This window comes from Callospermophilus lateralis, chromosome 10 (assembly GCF_048772815.1).
Source record: "Callospermophilus lateralis isolate mCalLat2 chromosome 10, mCalLat2.hap1, whole genome shotgun sequence".
Taxonomy (NCBI): Eukaryota; Metazoa; Chordata; class Mammalia; order Rodentia; family Sciuridae; genus Callospermophilus; species Callospermophilus lateralis.
This window is the reverse complement of record NC_135314.1, coordinates 130,226,559-130,245,248: the sequence shown is the minus strand read 5'-3', so window position 1 is coordinate 130,245,248 and position 18,690 is coordinate 130,226,559. Positions and strand designations below refer to the sequence as shown.

At 39.9% G+C, this 18,690-nt stretch overlaps 1 protein-coding gene across 1 annotated transcript in view; it reads right to left on the bottom strand.

Moving 5' to 3' along the window:
• Window positions 1–1,289: 1,289 nt before the first annotated feature.
• Dcaf1 (DDB1 and CUL4 associated factor 1) overlaps window positions 1,290–18,690 on the bottom strand; it is a 69,499-nt gene continuing 52,098 nt past the window's right edge. The window contains exons 22-24 of the mRNA XM_076867362.2: window positions 18,120–18,221; window positions 8,517–8,769; window positions 1,290–2,289 (exon numbers count right to left, since the gene is read on the bottom strand). Of these exons, the coding sequence (XP_076723477.1) occupies window positions 2,231–2,289; window positions 8,517–8,769; window positions 18,120–18,221 (414 nt within the window). The 3' untranslated portion in view covers window positions 1,290–2,230. The remainder of the gene's footprint in view (window positions 2,290–8,516; window positions 8,770–18,119; window positions 18,222–18,690) is intronic.

The window sequence follows — 18,690 nt, the reverse complement described above, 5'->3', positions numbered from 1 at the left end:
TCTTTACCATGGCTGTTTCGTGACACTGCCCCAGTAAGAAAACCAACTGCAGGTGTCCAGTGCCTCTAACTGGGGTCAAGTTCTGAGATACTGCTTGAAGGCAAACTGACATCACTGGTGGTGTGCAACTCTTCTACATGTTTTTTCCTGGCAAATCATATCATTTTCTTAGCCTCTTAGGGCACTTTCCTAAGGGTGTGTTGTCAAGTCAACCAGAACTGTGCTTCCTAGTAGACTGCCCGTCTCCACCTCTGAGACCTGTGAGTGCTCCCATGAGTCCCTGGCAGGGTTCAGAGAGACTGCTTAGCTGCATTAGTGAATAGAATGACGTGCTTTTACTGGATCTTGACTGGTAACTTGTTCTCTCTTCTGGTATGTTCAGTACCGGCAGTAAAACTACCCTATTGGTTAGTGTTAACTGTCCATTTAAAGCTGAGGTAGGAAGCAAATAAAGAGGTGAAAGCTCTGCTCTCAGGAGGACCAAAAGGTACCCGCAACAGTGCAGGCCCACCTCAGAATGTATGACAAATTGTACATTGCTTCTGAGCCCGGCTGTTGCACCTGTCCCTAGAGAGTTTTAGCCTTCTTGTGTTGCTTGTTTAATTCTTCACAACCAAATGTCTCTCTCCTCTTTTTAGCTATATGATATCTAAATTAAAAAAAAAAAAAAAACCTAAGAAGCTGTTATTTGGGCAAAATTAAAGAGAGAGACTAGTCTTCTATTTATTGTGGGAAGGAAAGCAGAGAGGGGTGAGCAAAAAGGTAGGAGGAACCACTGGTGCTTTCTTCAGTGATTACTGTTTATACATAGGCCAAACAGCCTAACTGCTCCTCAACCACCAGGACTGCACAGCTAACTGCTCAAGCCCCCTGTGACAGTCCCTTTCAGGAAAGTGATGACAGTCACGAAATAACAATGATGATGGTCAAAATGCTCTCCTTAGCTTTGTCTGCTAACTCCTCCAAAGCTTGCCAGGAACCCTTGCCTTTCCAATCCCACTAAATCCCTTCTCAGGAGCTGCCTTCTTGATCTAGAACATGGGGATAAACAGATGTGTCCAGAGTGGACGATGCTGAGCTCCTCCCTCTGCCCCTGTATATCACTCTGCAGAAAAAGATCCTCCCAAGAGCTGCAGGCCAGGGCCAGACACTGCCCGAGCTACTGTTCTCCAGGGGAGAACATGTTCCCAGCACCCTGTTCTGACTTAGAAGGCATCTTCCATATGACCTGGCAAGAGTTGCAAGTAAAGGAACACCTCACTTAGGTAAAAGAGAACAGGGAAAGGCCATAAACAAAGACAGACTTGTAGTTTATTTTGTATTTTTTTAAATAAATACACTTTACATTAAAGAAAAAGGCCTTTGATTTGTAATTTCCACATTGGGGAGAAAGGGAAGAAAAAAATTTTTTGAAAAACTGAATCACAAAGAAAAATAGAGGGAGTGAACTTACATCCTAAGTTCCCTCGACTCCACAAAACCAATATCCACAATGACCATGCTGCCCCCAAACCATGAAGGTGGGTAAATTTAGGCATTTACTCAGCAAATAAGCAGCGCCTTCCTTCCCACCTCTGGCATGAAGGAAAAAACAAATTAACCTGACAGCAATATGAGGCAACAAAACAGGTTAAAAAATCATATATTATATTTATAATAAAATATTCTTAATCCTTATCAATTTAAGAAACCACGATTTTCCTTTTCATTTAAATACGTATGTAAAAATGCCTCTGTATTGTTCTTTAAACATCATTTTCTTCCAAAGAAAATGAAGTGCAGGGACAAGAGACCTGGTGGATATAAGTTCATACCCTCAGTTATAAATGCCTGGTTTTTTTTTTTTGTTTTTTTTTTTGTTTGTTTTTTAAGTTTTATAAAAAACTATTTCTTGTTCTTTAAAGAACATTATACAAAGAAAATATATTGTGAAATAACCCCAGAGACATGTTTTTGTTTTTGTTTTTTTTCCCTTGAGGAAAGATATGTCCATCTTAGGAGAAGTGGGGGAAGCAGAATAGGGCCTAATCCCTGTTGCCTTTTTTGTTGTTGTTATTTTAGAATGACCTTCAGATTCCAGTGAGACTCTAAACCATAATCTTCTGAATGCAGGGCACGCAGGTCCTTGACAGACAGCCCTGGTGAGAAAGGGAAGGGAAGGTATTCTGAATTCATCTGACTCAGTTTCTCGCCTGCCAATCATCTCTTCCTTCCAAGTGGTGATGGCTCCTCATTCATTCAAAGATAAGATGATGTCATCTTCTAAATCAGAGTTGTCAGAGCTGTCAGCTAAAAAGTAAGAAAAGGGAGACTAGATTATGCATTAGGATTATAGGAAGAACCTGCAGCCACATACATTTATGCCTGAGCAGTGTTAATTACCAGTTTCCAGAAAGAAGAAAACACATCAATTAACTCCTTGGAGCTGGCTCTGGAGAACACACCTGTTGCTGGCAACAATGATCAGCTCTGGGACCTTTTTGCTCTCTTAGCTTTCAAAGGGCCTGAACTTCTTGAAGGCTCTGCTTTCTGCCTGTGAAGCCCCAGAGGGACAGGACAAGTGCCCCATGAAGCCTCCTCCATAGAACTTGGACTACAAAGGGCAAGGATGAAGAGAGCTGAAGGCCCTCTGGTATCCTAAAAGGGATGGGCACTGGCCTTCCTGACCCTGAGACTACTAAAAAGGCAAGCTGAGTCCAAGCAAGAGATTTTTCTTAACCTTCTTAGTCACTCCCTTCTCTAGTCCTCAGAAGGCCACACAAAGGCAGAGGGAATGGTCCTAGGATTCAGTCCTCTGCCATTTCTGAATATAATCTAAAGGGAACAAATTCCAGAAAGGTACAGATCAGTCATACCAGAGAAGGAACAAACTACCCAGAAATGAGGCAGGAGGCAAACAGGGAGCAGCTCTTAAACCCTGAAAGTTGGTACTATCTCTGATAAGAAGCCCCTGCTCGACCTTCTGCCTTCTCAGGCAGGAAACAACACATTAACACTTCCAGAAATGAAACTAGGTGGTCTCAAAAAGGACCCACAAAGCAAGATCATTAGTTACACCATGTCTGTCAGATAAAATTAGAGAAATGTGGATAAGGATTCCAATGTGGCTAAGTGAAGGAAAAGTAAAGGCTTCAATGCCCACTTTGATTATTCAATACAAGAGGCTATAAAACAATTTTAACAACATTCCCAGGAAAGTGGACAGACCAACTCTGAGCCTGAGGGCTCCACATGTCCCATCCACCTATGCTGGATGTTGCATGTGGAGAAGGACTTTGGGGCAAGTTGCAAAGAATTTCTTATCAACTTTTCCCAAGTGCCTGAATCAACTCTTGGGCAAGCGGGGGGGGGGGGGGGGGGGGGGAGGGGGGGGATTGCATGTTCTCAAATCTTCCTTCATTCTCTACAAGCGTCTTTAAAAATATATATATATTTTTTTTTAATGTAGTTGAGCACAATACTTTTATTTTATTTATTTATTTTAATGTGTTGCTGAGGATTGAATCCAGAGCCTCGCATGTGATAGGCAAGTGCTCTACCTGTGAGCCACAACCCCACCCTCTACAAGCTCCTTTGTGTGTGTGTGGGGGGGGGGGGGGCGCCGAAGTGGGCAAAGTCCTGAAAATAAGGATGGCTAGAAAAAGCAGTGTTTGTGATCCAACTGGACACAAATGTGGCCTGACTGGTGAGGAGTAGGAAAACACAATGAAGTTAAAGGATACCAGACACACCTGAACAAACCACACCTGAGCAGCTTCTTGGTTGCAGAAGCTCCATGAGGAAGGGCAGCGGGGGGTTCCCCGCACAAAGCCAAGCACACACTGTGTCCTGGCGCCCCCCTCAGACTTGCCAGGTGCCTATGGAAGATCTCTGAAGAATTCTCATGTTGGTTCACTCCATGAGCCAACTATGCCAGACTCACCTGCCTGAGACCTCCTGACCATCAGCTGTGTTGCTATTACTATTTAAGAGTTAAGGGGCTGGGGTTGTTACTTAGTGGTAGAAGGCTTGCCTAACATGTGTGAGGCACTGGGTTTAATTCTAAGCACCACATATAAATAAATGAATAAACTAAAGGGCCATTAACACCTAAAAAAAAAAATTTTTTTTTACAAAGAAATAGAGTTAATAAGGATCTCTGATTAGCACAGATATTGATCAAGCGCCCACCCAGTAGCTGCATAAGCCCCTAGACTAATACATTTAAGTGACAACCTGCTATTGGGTCCCCTGTCACCCTGTGGATGTTTTCTTTCTTCTTATGTGAATAAATCCTACTCCACTCAAAAAGTGGGGGTAGGCTGAGGTGGTGGCTCAGTGGTAGAGTGCTAGCCTAGCACATGTGAGGCACTGGGTTTGATCCTCAGCACCACATAAAAATAAATAAATACAATAAAGACACTGTGTCCATCTAAAACTAAAAATAAATAAATAAATAAATAAATAAATAAAAGGTCTCAGAGGCCATAAATGTGGCTCAATGGTAGTGCACTTGCCTACAACACAGGAGGCCAAGGGCCTCATTCCCAGCACAGCGAAGAACAGATAAGACCCTTCACTATTCCCTATCACAGATAAGAAATGCTATATGCAGCTTCATGAAGATCACAACACAAGCCTCTTTAAGGAAATGGCTCAGTATCTGAGAGCCTTTTGTGCTTGAAAATGGACTCCCCACCTGGTGGCCAGGTGGTTGGACTCCTTTCTCTACCTTCCAATCTTTCCTCATCCTCCTTCCAATCTTTCCTCATCCTCCAAGTGTTGAAGTGACCCAATCCCAGACCCTGGATGGAACCTGCCATTCTGAAAGGCCTTGAAGGCAAAGGCCATCTAATTATTATCAATTCCTGCAGTGTTTAAGCCACTGATACAGGCACCTGGGGGAATGGGAGTAGCAGGTGCTAACAAGTCAAGACACAAAGACTCTTTAAGTCAAGATGCTTCTGTTCCTAGGCTATGGTTTTGTATCTGGAATTATTGGATTCCTGCAGAATCCAGGACCTAGGCAAGGTTACCAGGGGATCCATTATGTGTTTTCTATTTCTATGGCTTTCATCATATCCTAAAAGGGTTCCAAAAACTCCAAAAGGTCAACAGCTACCCTGCTCTAGAAAATTAGTATGAAGTAAAATACTAATAAAACCAAGGGCATCGACGTGCTCTGCTATTTACAGCTATTGTGGATTTGCTACATAACAGAGAAAGAGCAATGGAGTACAGCCTACAGATACCATCTGTATCTCCATCTCAAGTCTAGAGGTTGAACTAAAATATCAAGATGTCATCTATTTTATCAAAAACATTCATACCTGAGTTAAATTAACAATATTCTCATAACTAATTAGAATTAAGAGTTTCCCAGATTAACTTTGACTGGAGAGGAGGAACTGTCTAAAGGAGAAAGTAATTTTACCAAATGCAAATTGAGAGGCTTTATATTCAAATGAAGAATGATAAGGGAGATAAGACCAGGCAAACTCAGAATCTGATGACTGGGCTTGCTCAAGGATCAGCAAAACCAGGAAAAAAGCAACATGTATTAACTTCATGTGGTCACTGCTGGCCCACAGAATTCCCCCTTTCAGGGAGGGGCTTTTAAACTGAACTATTCCTTCCATAACAGATGGTTAACAAAATTATATCATGCCCAAAATTTATCACCCTAATGCAGTCAAGTGAGGAAGAATATGTTTTTAAAAGCAAAAGCTGTTTCCAGTCTGAGGACCTGCCCCGTTCTACTACTGTTCCAGGCTTTCTTAAGTGCCCCTAACCAGATGATCCATTAGTAAAAGATGTAGTGGAGCAGCAGAAGAGCAACAAAGACCAACCTCTAGAAATAGCTAAAGCATGCACTAGGCTACATGCCATGAGTAGTATTTAAATCAATCTCATCATGAAGTGCACATCACTTCTGTTCTGCCAAGACTTCCTTTTTTTTTTCTTTGCACTTAATGAACAGTCTTAGAAACTTACAGAAAAATACCCCAGACATCTTCAGTCCTTAAATGAAGTAAATCTGACTTGTCCTGATTCACTGTCCTAAAGCATGAGCAGAAACTGAAGTATCATCTGGATTGTTGAAAACATTTAACAGCAGAGGCTCTCTGCTTTTATTCATTTTCCCCATCATGGTATAAGGATACAGCACTGTGAATGAAGGCAGTTGTCCAGGTTAGGGTGGAAGTGTGGGTGTTTTTCTTTATTTTATTTATTTATTTGCAGTACTAGAGATTGAAACTGGGGTCTCATGCATACTAGGCAACCACTCTAACACTGAGCTATATTCCCATCCCTTTATTTTTTATATTGTGACACTAAGTTGCCCAAACTGGCCTCAAACTTGCAATCCTCCTGCCTTAGCCTCCCAAGTAATTGGAACTACAGGTGTTCACCACTGTGTCTGGCTTTTTATTTTTGCTGGGTAGTTCTAATTTTATGAGCTCTTCCCCTGTTTTTTCTGGTGATCTAAACGTATTAGTTAAATGCAGATAACCAGTTCTTCAGATTATACACTCTAGCCAAGTCTTTTGTTTTTGTTTTTGTTGTTGTTGTTGTTGTTGTTGCTGTTTCCAATATTGGGGGTTGAATCCAGGGGCATTCTACCACTGAGTGCCATGACACCCAGCTAAAGTCTAACTTTATTTGGACACTATGGATGAACAAACTTGACTGAACCAAATGGAAACATTAAACAAACATCACAAGGCTAAAGGTTTAGCTCAGTGGTAAAGCACTTGCCTGCATTCTCAAGGCCCTGGGTTCAACCCCCACCACTGGGGAGAACCATCACAGTCCTAACAACATTGTGACTTCACTGTCAAGTACAGATTCCCTCCTTCAAAATTAGCTTCTGACCCTTTTGTATGGCTTATGTGGAAACTTGTATAAACCTTAAGTTTGGGTATTTTTGTTATTCTTTTTCAAAAAAGTACAGAAAACAAACTTATGTTGGGGGCACCACCATTAGCAATACTGTTGGCTAGTCCCCCCAACCTACCTTATAATTGAAGGAAGTTGTAACTTATCCTCCATAACTCACTACTCACATATGACAAAAAAAGTTTGGTAAAAACTGCCCTACGCTGTAATCCCAGCATCTCCGGAGGCTGAGGCAGGAGGATCACAAGTTCAAAGTCAGTCTCAGCAAAAGCAAGGTACTAAGCAACTCAGTGAGACCCCATCTCTAAATAAAATACAAAATAGGGCTGGGGATGTTGCTCAGTGGTCAAGTGCCCCTGAGTTCAATCCCAGGTACCAAAAAAAAAAAAAAAAAACCCTGCCCTGTGTCCCTTTAAGAATCAAAAATGGAAGCTAATAAATACTAGTCATCTTTAACACAGAAGGTTGGCATTTGTTAATTTCTGTAACAGTGTAAATGTTCCACATATGGGCTGTTCAACATAGTAGCTACATGTGGCTACTAAGCATTTGAAATGCAGATTTAAATATAACTGTATTTTTAACTTGAGAAATTTTATAGCCACATGTGATTAGTGGCTATCATTAGAAGATAAGTATCTACTATGACTGCTAGAATGCTGATTAGGTCTGTTACATGAAAAATAGCTGGATCTCCAGGGATTACTCCCCAGTCAGGTGTGGCAGCACTACAAATAACCAGGACCATAGCTAGCACAGGTCTTCAACAGTGACACATTCTTGCAATGAGGAAAATATTACCCTGAGACATGCAAGAACACAGCAAAGCATATGAACCTTAAAACTATTAGTTGGCTTATTCAAAATTCATTAGCAAAGGCAGGAAATTTGACTTCAGACACCTGTCCTAATGGAAAGTTACTAGAAAAACTGGAGCTTATTCTTCAATATTTAGAATAAGAGTGCGGAAAGGAAATGAAAAAAACAGATGCCAAAGAGAAACATTGTCCACTGGCCTTCAGGAGGTATTAACCAAAGGAGACAGGAAAGGGGTCCTCCACAAGAAGCCTTAATTTCTTTATAACTTCAGAAAGGAACAACAGTCATGAAGAGCTGCAGCTAACTCCAGCTCTGGTCCTCTTAAGACAGCTACACTTTGACCTTTCATTCTCAAGTTAACCCTCTAAACCAGGAGCTAACAACTGTAAGTCCACCACCTATTTTTGTTTAAAAAAAAAAAAAAGAAAGAAAGAAAAAAAAAATGGTTAGATCACAGCTACAATCATCTATTTACTTTTATCTGTGACAGCATTCTCACTACAACAGCACAGCTAAGTAACTACAGCAGAAACCATATGGCCCACAGAGCAGAAAATATTTACTGCATCTTTACAAAAAAAGTTTGCTGACCTCTGCTTAAAAGGTGAGAGTTCACAGACATTTGATGTGAGTACAGTCTGACTGGAGAACAGAGAATGAGTGATGTCAGAGTGCTTTTCTTTAAGAGATCACAGTAGTGAATCAGCAGTTATGGGGCAAAGAACTTGGGTACAGCTACCCTCTGGGTTGGGATGGCTCAAGAGAAGGGACCTTGCCTCGGGTGCCAAGGCTCAGCCCAAACTCTGCCCTATACTTACTATCACCCAGGATCAGTTCCACTTCCTCATCTGCATCAGAGTCTTCATCCTCCCCGTCTTCTCCTTCCTCTAAAAGATTTGCTAGCTCCTCATCAGAGGGAGAGAAGTCATTGTCCCCATCCTCTCCTGCATTCTCATTGTTGTCATCCTCCTCCAGTTCTGCCTCCAGCAACTGGTCAGTGTCAAGTTCATCTAAATCATCAGTGTCATCATCATCTTCATCATCATCCTCTTCCTCCTGTTCTTCCTCTTCCTGGTTTGAAAAAAAAAAAAAAAAAGGCATGAGGTCATTAGGACAAACACAGAGGCTTGACCCATGTGGGCCACATGGTAATTCTTGCCCAAAGGGACACAGAAGAAAACTATCAGCAAAGCAGGTTATAAACTAGGTTAGCACAGACTTTGTGGGCCAGTCAGACTCATCAGTGCTGGCTGAGACAAGCACACACATGTCCCCCAAGAAACTCAAAGCACCCCTCAAACAAGGATTATTGGGCACTCCAAAAAGGCATTCTGGCCATACAGCCCTTTTTCAAGGAAAGAGACAACTTGCTTCACAGACATCTCTACCATCAATATTCTAAGAACCCAAAGGGACTCTTCTTTCTCAACCAAAGCAAATGAACTGAGTTGAAACACTAGGGAAAAAGTTTGTACCTGGAATCTAAAAAGCAATGTTTTAACAAATGGAGGAAGAAGACATCTCTTCAGTCACCAGTTCCTAAGCCCTTCAAGTAAGTACCCTTGTTCTTCTAACAATGTAAATGAGCCCCTAAAAATGCAACTGCATACCTTTGATCTAAATGTTCTAAAAAAAAAACAGGTTTACAAGACAGAGCACACACAGATATTCACATTTCCTGTTACGAGCAGTGGAGGGAATGCTACATAAACCATCCATCCTTCCATTAACCCCCAACACACACACATTTTTTTATTGATACATTACAGTTGTACATAATGACAGGATTTGTTGTTACACATTTGTCCATGCACACAATATAACAACATAATTTGGCCAATATCAACATCCTTCCATTCTTATAACAACTTCCCAAAGGCAAGAAAACTACCAGAAAACCAATGAAATACTTTTTTCTAGGTTCTCTAAACTTTGAAAGTCTTCTACAGATTTCAGCTTTGCATTAGAACCCAAACTGTTTTCCCTTCAAAAACACCACTACTTTGATAAGGATGACACACATTCCCAAGCAAGGTTACCATCAATGCTAAGCCTTACCAATAACAAAAGGATTCTAATTCCTACAGTAATAAAATATAAAATTCATTTTTAATAAATACACCTAATGAAAACAAAATCTTTTTATTTTAATTGTGTAACAACCTAATCACTTAAAAAAATGTAACACTGATAACTTAAAAAACTTTTTGTAGCCTAGCATGCACAAGGCCTTGGGTTCAATACCCAAGTATCCCAAGAAAAAAATAAAGGAGGCCCACCTAGCTACTAGTATCTACCAGCTATAATATAAACTAGGCACAGGGAACATGGTAACTCTGATCCCAGACCCCTGATACATTTGGAGTCACCATTAGACACTTTTTGATATGTTGTTTGATGCAGTGATTAAAACTTTAACAATTTCTGACAGTACATGGGAAAAACTGACACCTTTCTCAATAATCCTAATACTAAAAGTCTGTATACAGATTTTTGTGTGTGCATGATAGAGAAAGGGGAGAAAGGAGAAGTAAATATATACAAGTAATGGCCTGAGACCACTACTCCACAGCTTTGGCCACACAGTACCTCAAAATAACCCAAATAACCCAAAGCCCTAACCAGATTACAATTTTGACTTTTTTTTTTCCCACTTCAGAACATTTTCATGACCAAAATTAGTTCTAATCCATTCACAAAGAACCTCAGTTAAAAATAAGAAGAGAGTAACTAGAACCCTATGTCTCTTACCCCTTTGTGGAATGGAATAATTTACATTTTATGATAGAGAAAAAAGATTTAAAATGCTGCACTTTCTTTTCTGGGGATGGAGCCCAGAGCCTCACATGCTAGGCACGTGCTCTACCAATGAGCTACATCCCCAGCCCAAGAGAGCACAGTTTTTCTGTGCACTAGGATTTGAATCCAGAGCATCACAAATGCTAAGCATACACTCTACCGCTAAGCTACACCTCCAACCTGTCAAGATAGAACAACTTTTAAACATCCACAGTTGAGTGGGTATATTAAGCTTCAAATAGATATCAGCTGTTTCGATTTCTAAAACATCAAGCTTATCTGACCCAGAAGTACTGGGGTGAAAACAAGTTTCCATATCAAAGATAGGGAATTTCATGAACAATGATTCATAGACAAGAAAAGAATGTACGTAAGAAAATGTAAGTTTTGTATTTGGTCTTAGTGCATTTTCTTCTGTCTCCTCCTGCATTGCAAAAATCCATATTAAAAGCAATGCTGGAAAAATAGGTCACGCAAGGTCTAAGCTTTGAACTAGATGCCAGTCCAAATTCTACCAGCATCCCATAAACAAAACTGTTTATCTTATAAATGTACACATAACCATCCTGGAAAGATGACATCATCATCCTTACAAATTAAGACATTATATGTAACATGGCAGGAGAGGTGAAATGAGTAGGAAAGAGAGAGCTACCTGAACCTGAAATATAGCACACATCACTTCATTTTGTCTACTTTTTTGTTGTTGTTTTTGATACCAGGGACTGAACCCAGAGGTGCTTAACTACTGAGCCACATCCCCAATTCTTTTAATTTTTTTTATTTTGAGACAGGGTCTTGCCAAGTTGCTTAGGGCCTAAATTGCTGAGGCTGGCTTTGCAAATTGCAATCCTCCTGCCTCTGCTTTCCAAGTCGCTGGGATTATAGTCATTCACCACACCACATCCAGCTAGACAGTAGCTTAAATCTAGAAATACTAGTTTTGTTTTGTTTTTCCTTAACCTAATTCACTAGGGTTTAGAAACAGAATTAGAGGATCTGACAGCCAAACCATTTTAAATCATACTGTACTAACAAATTTCCCAACAGAAAGAATCCAAAAAAAAAAAAAAAAAATCTTCTCTCTCGATTCCATTTTAAGTCAATTTCATGGTTACCCAGAGGGCCCTAAACTAGGCATGCAGACAACCAACCCACCCACTCACTTTCTATATAAAAAATAGGTTGACAAGCAGAAGTTCCCTCATCTGGTTGCTGGTCCTAAACCTAACTTCAGCCCTGATCTGAGAGAAAGCAAAGCTCCCACCCCTGCACTCTGGGCCTCAATCACGGTGGGACTCTGTTGCTCCAGATGCACTTTGGTATCCCCACCTCCCTCTATCCATCTTCACACTTCTCTCCACTGCCATCTTATTTTCTATGACAAGTTCAGCTCTCCCAAACCTAACAACTTCTCCATCTACACAAACTTCAAATTCCTTCCACATGTTGACTTTTGAAAAGGATGAGTGAGGAACTTTATTCCTGGGCTCCATGTACTTAGCTATAACTGGCTCACTTAATTGCTCTCTCTCTCTCTCTTACATGTGACAGTCCGGCTTCTGCCCACACCCCTTCACAGTGCAGCAGCTCTGTGTATGCTCTGGAGCCAGGAGGCCTCTGCTGAACATAAATTCAATTAGCATGATGATAAAAAAATTCAGGGCAATTTACTGACCTTTACAAGGTTACTGTTCGGATTTCAACTGGCCTTTTTACACATACATGTATATAAGTTCTTTGGAAACCGTCTGGCACATACAAAGTTTTCAACAAGTGTTCGCTGTTCTGATTAGACACAGAAACCAGCCTGAACAGCCAACCATGAGTAGGCCCTACAGTGAATAATCTATCTTGGTCTACAAATTGGAAGGCTGGCCTGATCCTTACTTGGTCTTTTCCAGATCGCTTCCTCTACACACAGTTCTTCCAACTTTATTCCTGCCTTCATATATCTTTTTATTTACAAACTGTGCAGAACAGCTCTATCCTTCTGAACCACCAAAACTTAAAATCCCACAATTCTACAACTGAACTCAAACCACTCCTAACCCAGCACCTTTTCTATTTTCTGTTACCAGGTCAAAAACTCAAGCACATCTTCCCCTTCTCCCACTTCTCTGGCTTCACTTCCAGTGAACTTTTGTTTCTCACAAATCCAAGGTCCCCAGCACTCACTCCAAGTCACTCCCAACTGTATTCAATTGCTTGTATACCTCTGCCTACCAACCTCCAGTCTCTCAATTCTCTGTGGTTTAATCTTCCCTGATTAAAACCTCCCAAGGGTTCTGTATGACATCCCATTACAAAACTGCAAGAGAAGCAATGGCCATACTGAATGTCCATCAAATGCCAACTTCTCTGAATCTCAATCTTTTATTAAATGAGATTGTTTGATTAAATCAGGTGAACATGAGAATCACCTGAGAAAACTTTTTTCTAAAACACACATGCCTAACCCTCTTTATTTTCCAAATGAAGCTCATGCAAATGGATTTTGGAAGGCCTCCCTGTGGATTGTCAAGTGTACTCCTAATTAAAACCCACTGCTGGCCAAGTACAGCGGCACATGCCTATAATCCCAACTACTTGGGAGGCTGAGGCAGGAGGATCACAAGTTTGCAGTCAGCCTGGAAAATTTATTAAGACCCTGTCTCAAAATAAAAATAGCTAGGGATATAACTCAGTGATAGAGCACTTGTCTAGCACATCCAAGGCCCTGGGTTCAAACCCCAGTATTACCAAAACAATCCAAAAAAAAAGAAAAGAACTGCTGCCAAGATGACAGAGAAGTACCTTGAAGTTCTAAAGTTCTACTTCTCTGTAATAATGCACCTTGTCCACAGAATCCCCAGAACAGAACCCAAAGGTGAATCCAGGCATTCCCAACAGCCTTCTCTGCTAAATTACTCTTTTTCTTAAGAACTTAGCAGAATTAATTTTCGCAGATTTAGTACAGCATTTGTTTCTAGACCATTCAAACTCTTCTCAAATATTTATTTTTTCAAGAGAAATAGCTTTTAGTGTATATTTCCTTCCAAAATATATCCAATCCCTTAGAAAAAAACAAACTTCTAGTAATACTTTAAAGAACAGTTAATCTAAAAACTAAGGTAGCTTTTTAAAATGTAATCAAACCTAATCCTACTGTCTTGACATTTTTATATCAAGTCACATTTTGTTGTCTTTAAACTCCTATTTAACATGTGCTACTGGTATAAACCACCTTAAAAAGCTACAGGTTCATTTCAGAACATATCACTTGTTTTTTTCTCTCCTCACTGGTAGAATCCCCTGCCTCTCCCCCCCCAAAAAAACCCTTCAGAAGTCATCACATCTGGCTCCAGCCACGGTGCAGTAAGTGTAGAATAGGTAGACTCTTACCATCCGCTTCTAAGCAGTGGAAAATACACAGGAAGCACAGCACACAGTGTGTCCCAGATTCCAAATGGAGTGGAAAAAAGAGAGCATTATTCCCCTGTTGAATTTCTTTATAAATGTAAGGTTAACTATAATTAGCTGAAATTCACTGACTTTCCAAAGTCTAAGAATAATGATCAATTACTACTCTTTGATTTTATAATTTCGCCAAAAGCCAACATCAAAGTTGACTGAACTGATCTTCAAAACTTCCAATGAATAACGTAAGCTCTGAAAGGTGACTGGCTTATCTGTGTTTTCATCAAATGCCTGAAAGAAGGTAGGTAGCAACCTCAGAAATCAGGCATGCACAGACAAATACATTCTGTACATTTTTATGTATCAATATAGTAGTACAGTTCATCCCTTCCCATAACTTCCCAACATTTAAACAAAAGTGTATGGTATGTAAATTATATCTGAATAAAATCCTTTAAGTAAAAGCCATTTTATACTGGTACTTGATGTTGGACCATTTCAACAGATTGCACCTGATCACTCATGCTTTTGACTTTATTTTGCTAAGATCAAAAGGCAAATTCAAAGGTGTTGGTCACAGGTGCCTGAATCCCTAAGCAATATATGTCAAACCTGAAACAGCTGAGAAGACCATAGAGCAAGTATCTAGACTAGGACAAAACTTTGAATAGCAAATTAATCATGAAAATGAAGTCTCTAGTTTTAAAATCAGGTGAAACCTATAAAGGAAAGTGAGTAAAAAAACAATAACAATAATTCAAGTTGCACCTACATAGGTAATAGGGTGAAATCTGAAGGAGATAGTAAATACAGCAAAACATCACTCCAAGATTCTAGAAGGAATTCATATCAACACGAGGTTACAAATAATATTTAATTATAAGGCTGGGGTTGTGGCTCAATGGTAGAGCACTCATCTAGAATGTGTGAGACACTGGGTTCAATCCTCAGCACCACATAAAAAACAAACAAACTACAGATATTGTGTCCATCTACAACTAAAAAAGAAATATTTTTTTAAAAAAGTAATAATATTTTATTCCACTCAAAACATCTCTAAATCAAAAATCAAAAATCAAAGAGGAAAAACAGTATTCTAATAGACAACATTCAAACATTAAATGTACTAGGTGACTTACAAGGACTATGTAGTTAGTATGCAGTGAAACATACCTACAGCCAGCAAAATCTGGAAGCAATGCTAACTTACCCACATCATACAGATACACTGATACCTAGGTCCCTCCAAAGCTAGAAAGCTTTCAGGCTCTTATACAGACTGGACCCCAGAGCCACTTGCCAGGACCTCTTGCATCTGCACCTCTTGATCCTAGTTGCCCAAGCCAAGGCAGCTTCTACTTTTCCATAAGAGACAAAGACTCAGACGTCCTTACCATCAACAACCTATCTTCTTTCTAGCATCTTTCTCCCTTCACCACTCAAAAGGAATGTTAAGCAGAACCACAGAAGGAGAACCAAGAAGATAGACACTAGGCCTCACATAGACCTATTTAACTTAACAAAGTAAACCTGCTGCTTCAGATTTACAGGTCACCTTGTAACATCCAGGAAGCCTGAAACAGAACTGATACCTAGTAATGATGAATGAACCTGAGGGAACAAGCCACCTTGTACCACTGTAAAACTGCACCTTCTATACTCAATGATAATATACCTTATTTTGTGACAGCTAAAGTGTAAAATGTCATGTGTGGAGTAGGGTGTCTAAAGTATCAAACCAAAGCAAGAATAAAGGAACAAACACTGATAAGAAACCACAGGCAATCACACAAAATGTCAAGGATCAAAATCTACTTGCAAGCTCCGTTACCAAGAATGACTATACCATGTACAGATTAAAAGTCCAACATTCATGTCACAGGGCTGAAAATGTTGCTCCATGGTAGAGCATTTGCCTTGCATGTTCAAGGCCTTGGGTTTGATGCCCAGCATTGCAAAGGGGGGGGAAAAACACCCAAATGCCATAAATAAATCATAAACCACCTATATCCATCTGAAGACCTTATACCCGTTATCTCATACTTCATGTGAGCTATGAAACTTATCCCCCTGCAGGCCATGCAGCTGGAAAGCATTAAAGAAAAACCCTTCCACTTTAGGAAATCCCTAGCAGCATTTGGTGAAGTAGTTTTAAACTCTGGAGCCTATTTGTCTTTTGTGGTGTTTAAAAAACTATGATACTGGGCTGGGATTGTGGCTCAGCGGTAGAGCACTTGCCTAGCACAGGCAGGACCCGGGTTTGATCCTCAGCACCACATAAAAATAAAGGTAGTGTGTTGTGTCCATCTACACCTAAAAAATAAATATTAAAAAAAAAACTATGATACTAATGCTGTCATTTTAAGTATAGGACTTTCCAAAATAATATTTCCAACAATAATCATGACAATCCTCACTATGTGGGGGGACAGAGGGAAACCAGAATGGGAAACTGCCCAACCCTAGAGAACAAAGAAACAATCTTTGAGTCAGGAAGCAGCCAGGCCCTGAAGAAAGTTCTGCTCTGATCCCATGGTGATTACCAGCCCACCTTAACCAACATCCACACTCAGAGGGGAGAGGGGACAGGGGCACGAGACTATTTTCCTTACTCTGCTGAGAAATCTATATCTGGGGATTATGAATCAATTTTGAGCATGCTTAGCCAATTGGAACATACCACCAGAACAGTAGAAAGAGCACACACAGGGAACTTTAGGTAAGAGTATCTGTTACAGCTTCTTTTGTCTAGGTATATTTGATCCAGGTATACTGCATCACCTTTGATGCATAAGTGATAATGCATTCAAAAGAAAAATTTGATTTAAAGAGCAAGTGAATGCTTACAACCTATGAAGCCCAACAGTGAAAATCACACCTAAGTCTCAAATTAGCAAAACAAAATGGCCTTGCTTATTAGTCACAACTAAGTTCTATTACAAAAAAACACGGGTCCTTAGTCCATAGTCTTAGGCTTTCACCCAAAAAATAGTCACAAAATTATTATTTTCAAAAACTTTTTGCGGGCTGGGGATGTGGCTCAAGCGGTAGCACGCTGGCCTGGCATGCGTGCGGCCCGGGTTCGATCCTCAACACCACATACAAACAAAGATGTTGTGTCCACTGAAAACTAAAAAAAATAAATATTAAAAAAAAAATTTTTTTTTTTGCTTTTAAAATTTTCCTTTAAAATTTGAAGTACACGCTATTTTGAAAGGATCCTAACAACAAAGGATCCTAACCTCTGAGCATGACTTACCAAAATGGAAGAGAGGGATGAGAGCAAAAGCTATGTCAATACAAATACAGGGAAGTACACTTCCTCATATTCTATGGCGCTCCCCTCCTCACCTAGGCCACCTATGTGTCCTTAAAGAGGACACAAAGCAACGACTAAGTAATACCAGAGTGGGAGGGGGAAAAAATGAACTCAAGATCTAGAAAAAGAGACATTTTACTGGCTTTAATATTTGCAACAAGAGAATGTCAAATGTTAGTCATTCAATTTCAACTATATAATACTCTGCAATAAATTATTCTAGAAGATTAGATAAAAGAATTAGGCCTGGAAAATGTACTTGAAAAGAGAACATGGTGTAAACCCAGCAGACAGAAAACAAACTGCTGAAAACTCAGATAACCGAGAAACTCTTCAAATCTGAAGAGTGTGACACCACACAGGTAAGTTACCTACCATTAAGTGAACACAAATTAAAACTCCATGTGAAAATGAAAAAGCCAAAACTGTAAGACATCATACTATTCACTCATATTTTATATGTTTTATTTTTCAAAAGCATTAATCTCTTCTTATTAGTCTGATCACTATACCATAAAACTGAGAAAACACAAAACTTTATAAAGGTTAACCAATTTCTATAATCCATCTCTAGCAGTGGCTCTTCTGTTTTGTACTGACTTCAGTAATGACGGGGGTTACTTATACTGAAGCCAGAAAATGGCCTGATTTAGAGATTGAAACAACACTCAGTGATTGCTAAGCTGCAAATTAACCTACCAGTGGAAATCAAGATCATCAGGTACTGGGCTAGAGTCTTATAATTTTACTTTCTTCTAAGTTTCAGATATATGACAGGTCTTCCAAATGTGGCAAACAGGTAGCAAAAGCTGATCTTGGGAAAAAAAAACCTCTAGCAAAAAGCAGAAGAGCACAATCTCTATGAAGCACTACTTAGCAGAAAGACATCTCAAAGAGCACTGACCTGGTCCTCCTCTTCATCCTCATCCTCTGCCAGACGCTGTCTGCCGACTTCATACAGTCTGCATACTGTGTCCATGTTCAGAGAATCCATGCTGCCTTGATTCTGGAATAAAACACCCAGTCCAGAAGGAATAGTGAGTTTTCAGAAGGTTCATATCCACCTCTCAGCTCTGGTGTCCATGACCTTGACCCTGTAACTATCAATGTTTCCAATACCTAAAAATCCTTGAGTTGGCTCTCAAAATATTATACCTGGGACACACAGAGGGAAAGAAACACAGCATACGAAGGTTTTGAACAATGAGGACCTAAGTATAGAAGAGACCACCATCCTTGGAACAAACCTGTCTTGCTCTGGCAAGATTCCTCTGAGAAAGGGATGACAATGTAAATCCAAGGGGTAGGACTCTCTACATTGTCTTATACTGAGATCTTCTTATTATTTCTCTTATACTATATGTCTCCCAAACACTACTAATTCAGTAGGCTATCAATAATCTATCAGAAACGTTATCAACTTTAGAACCCATTTGATATCAGACAAAACCCCTGTAATATAACTTGAAAATGAT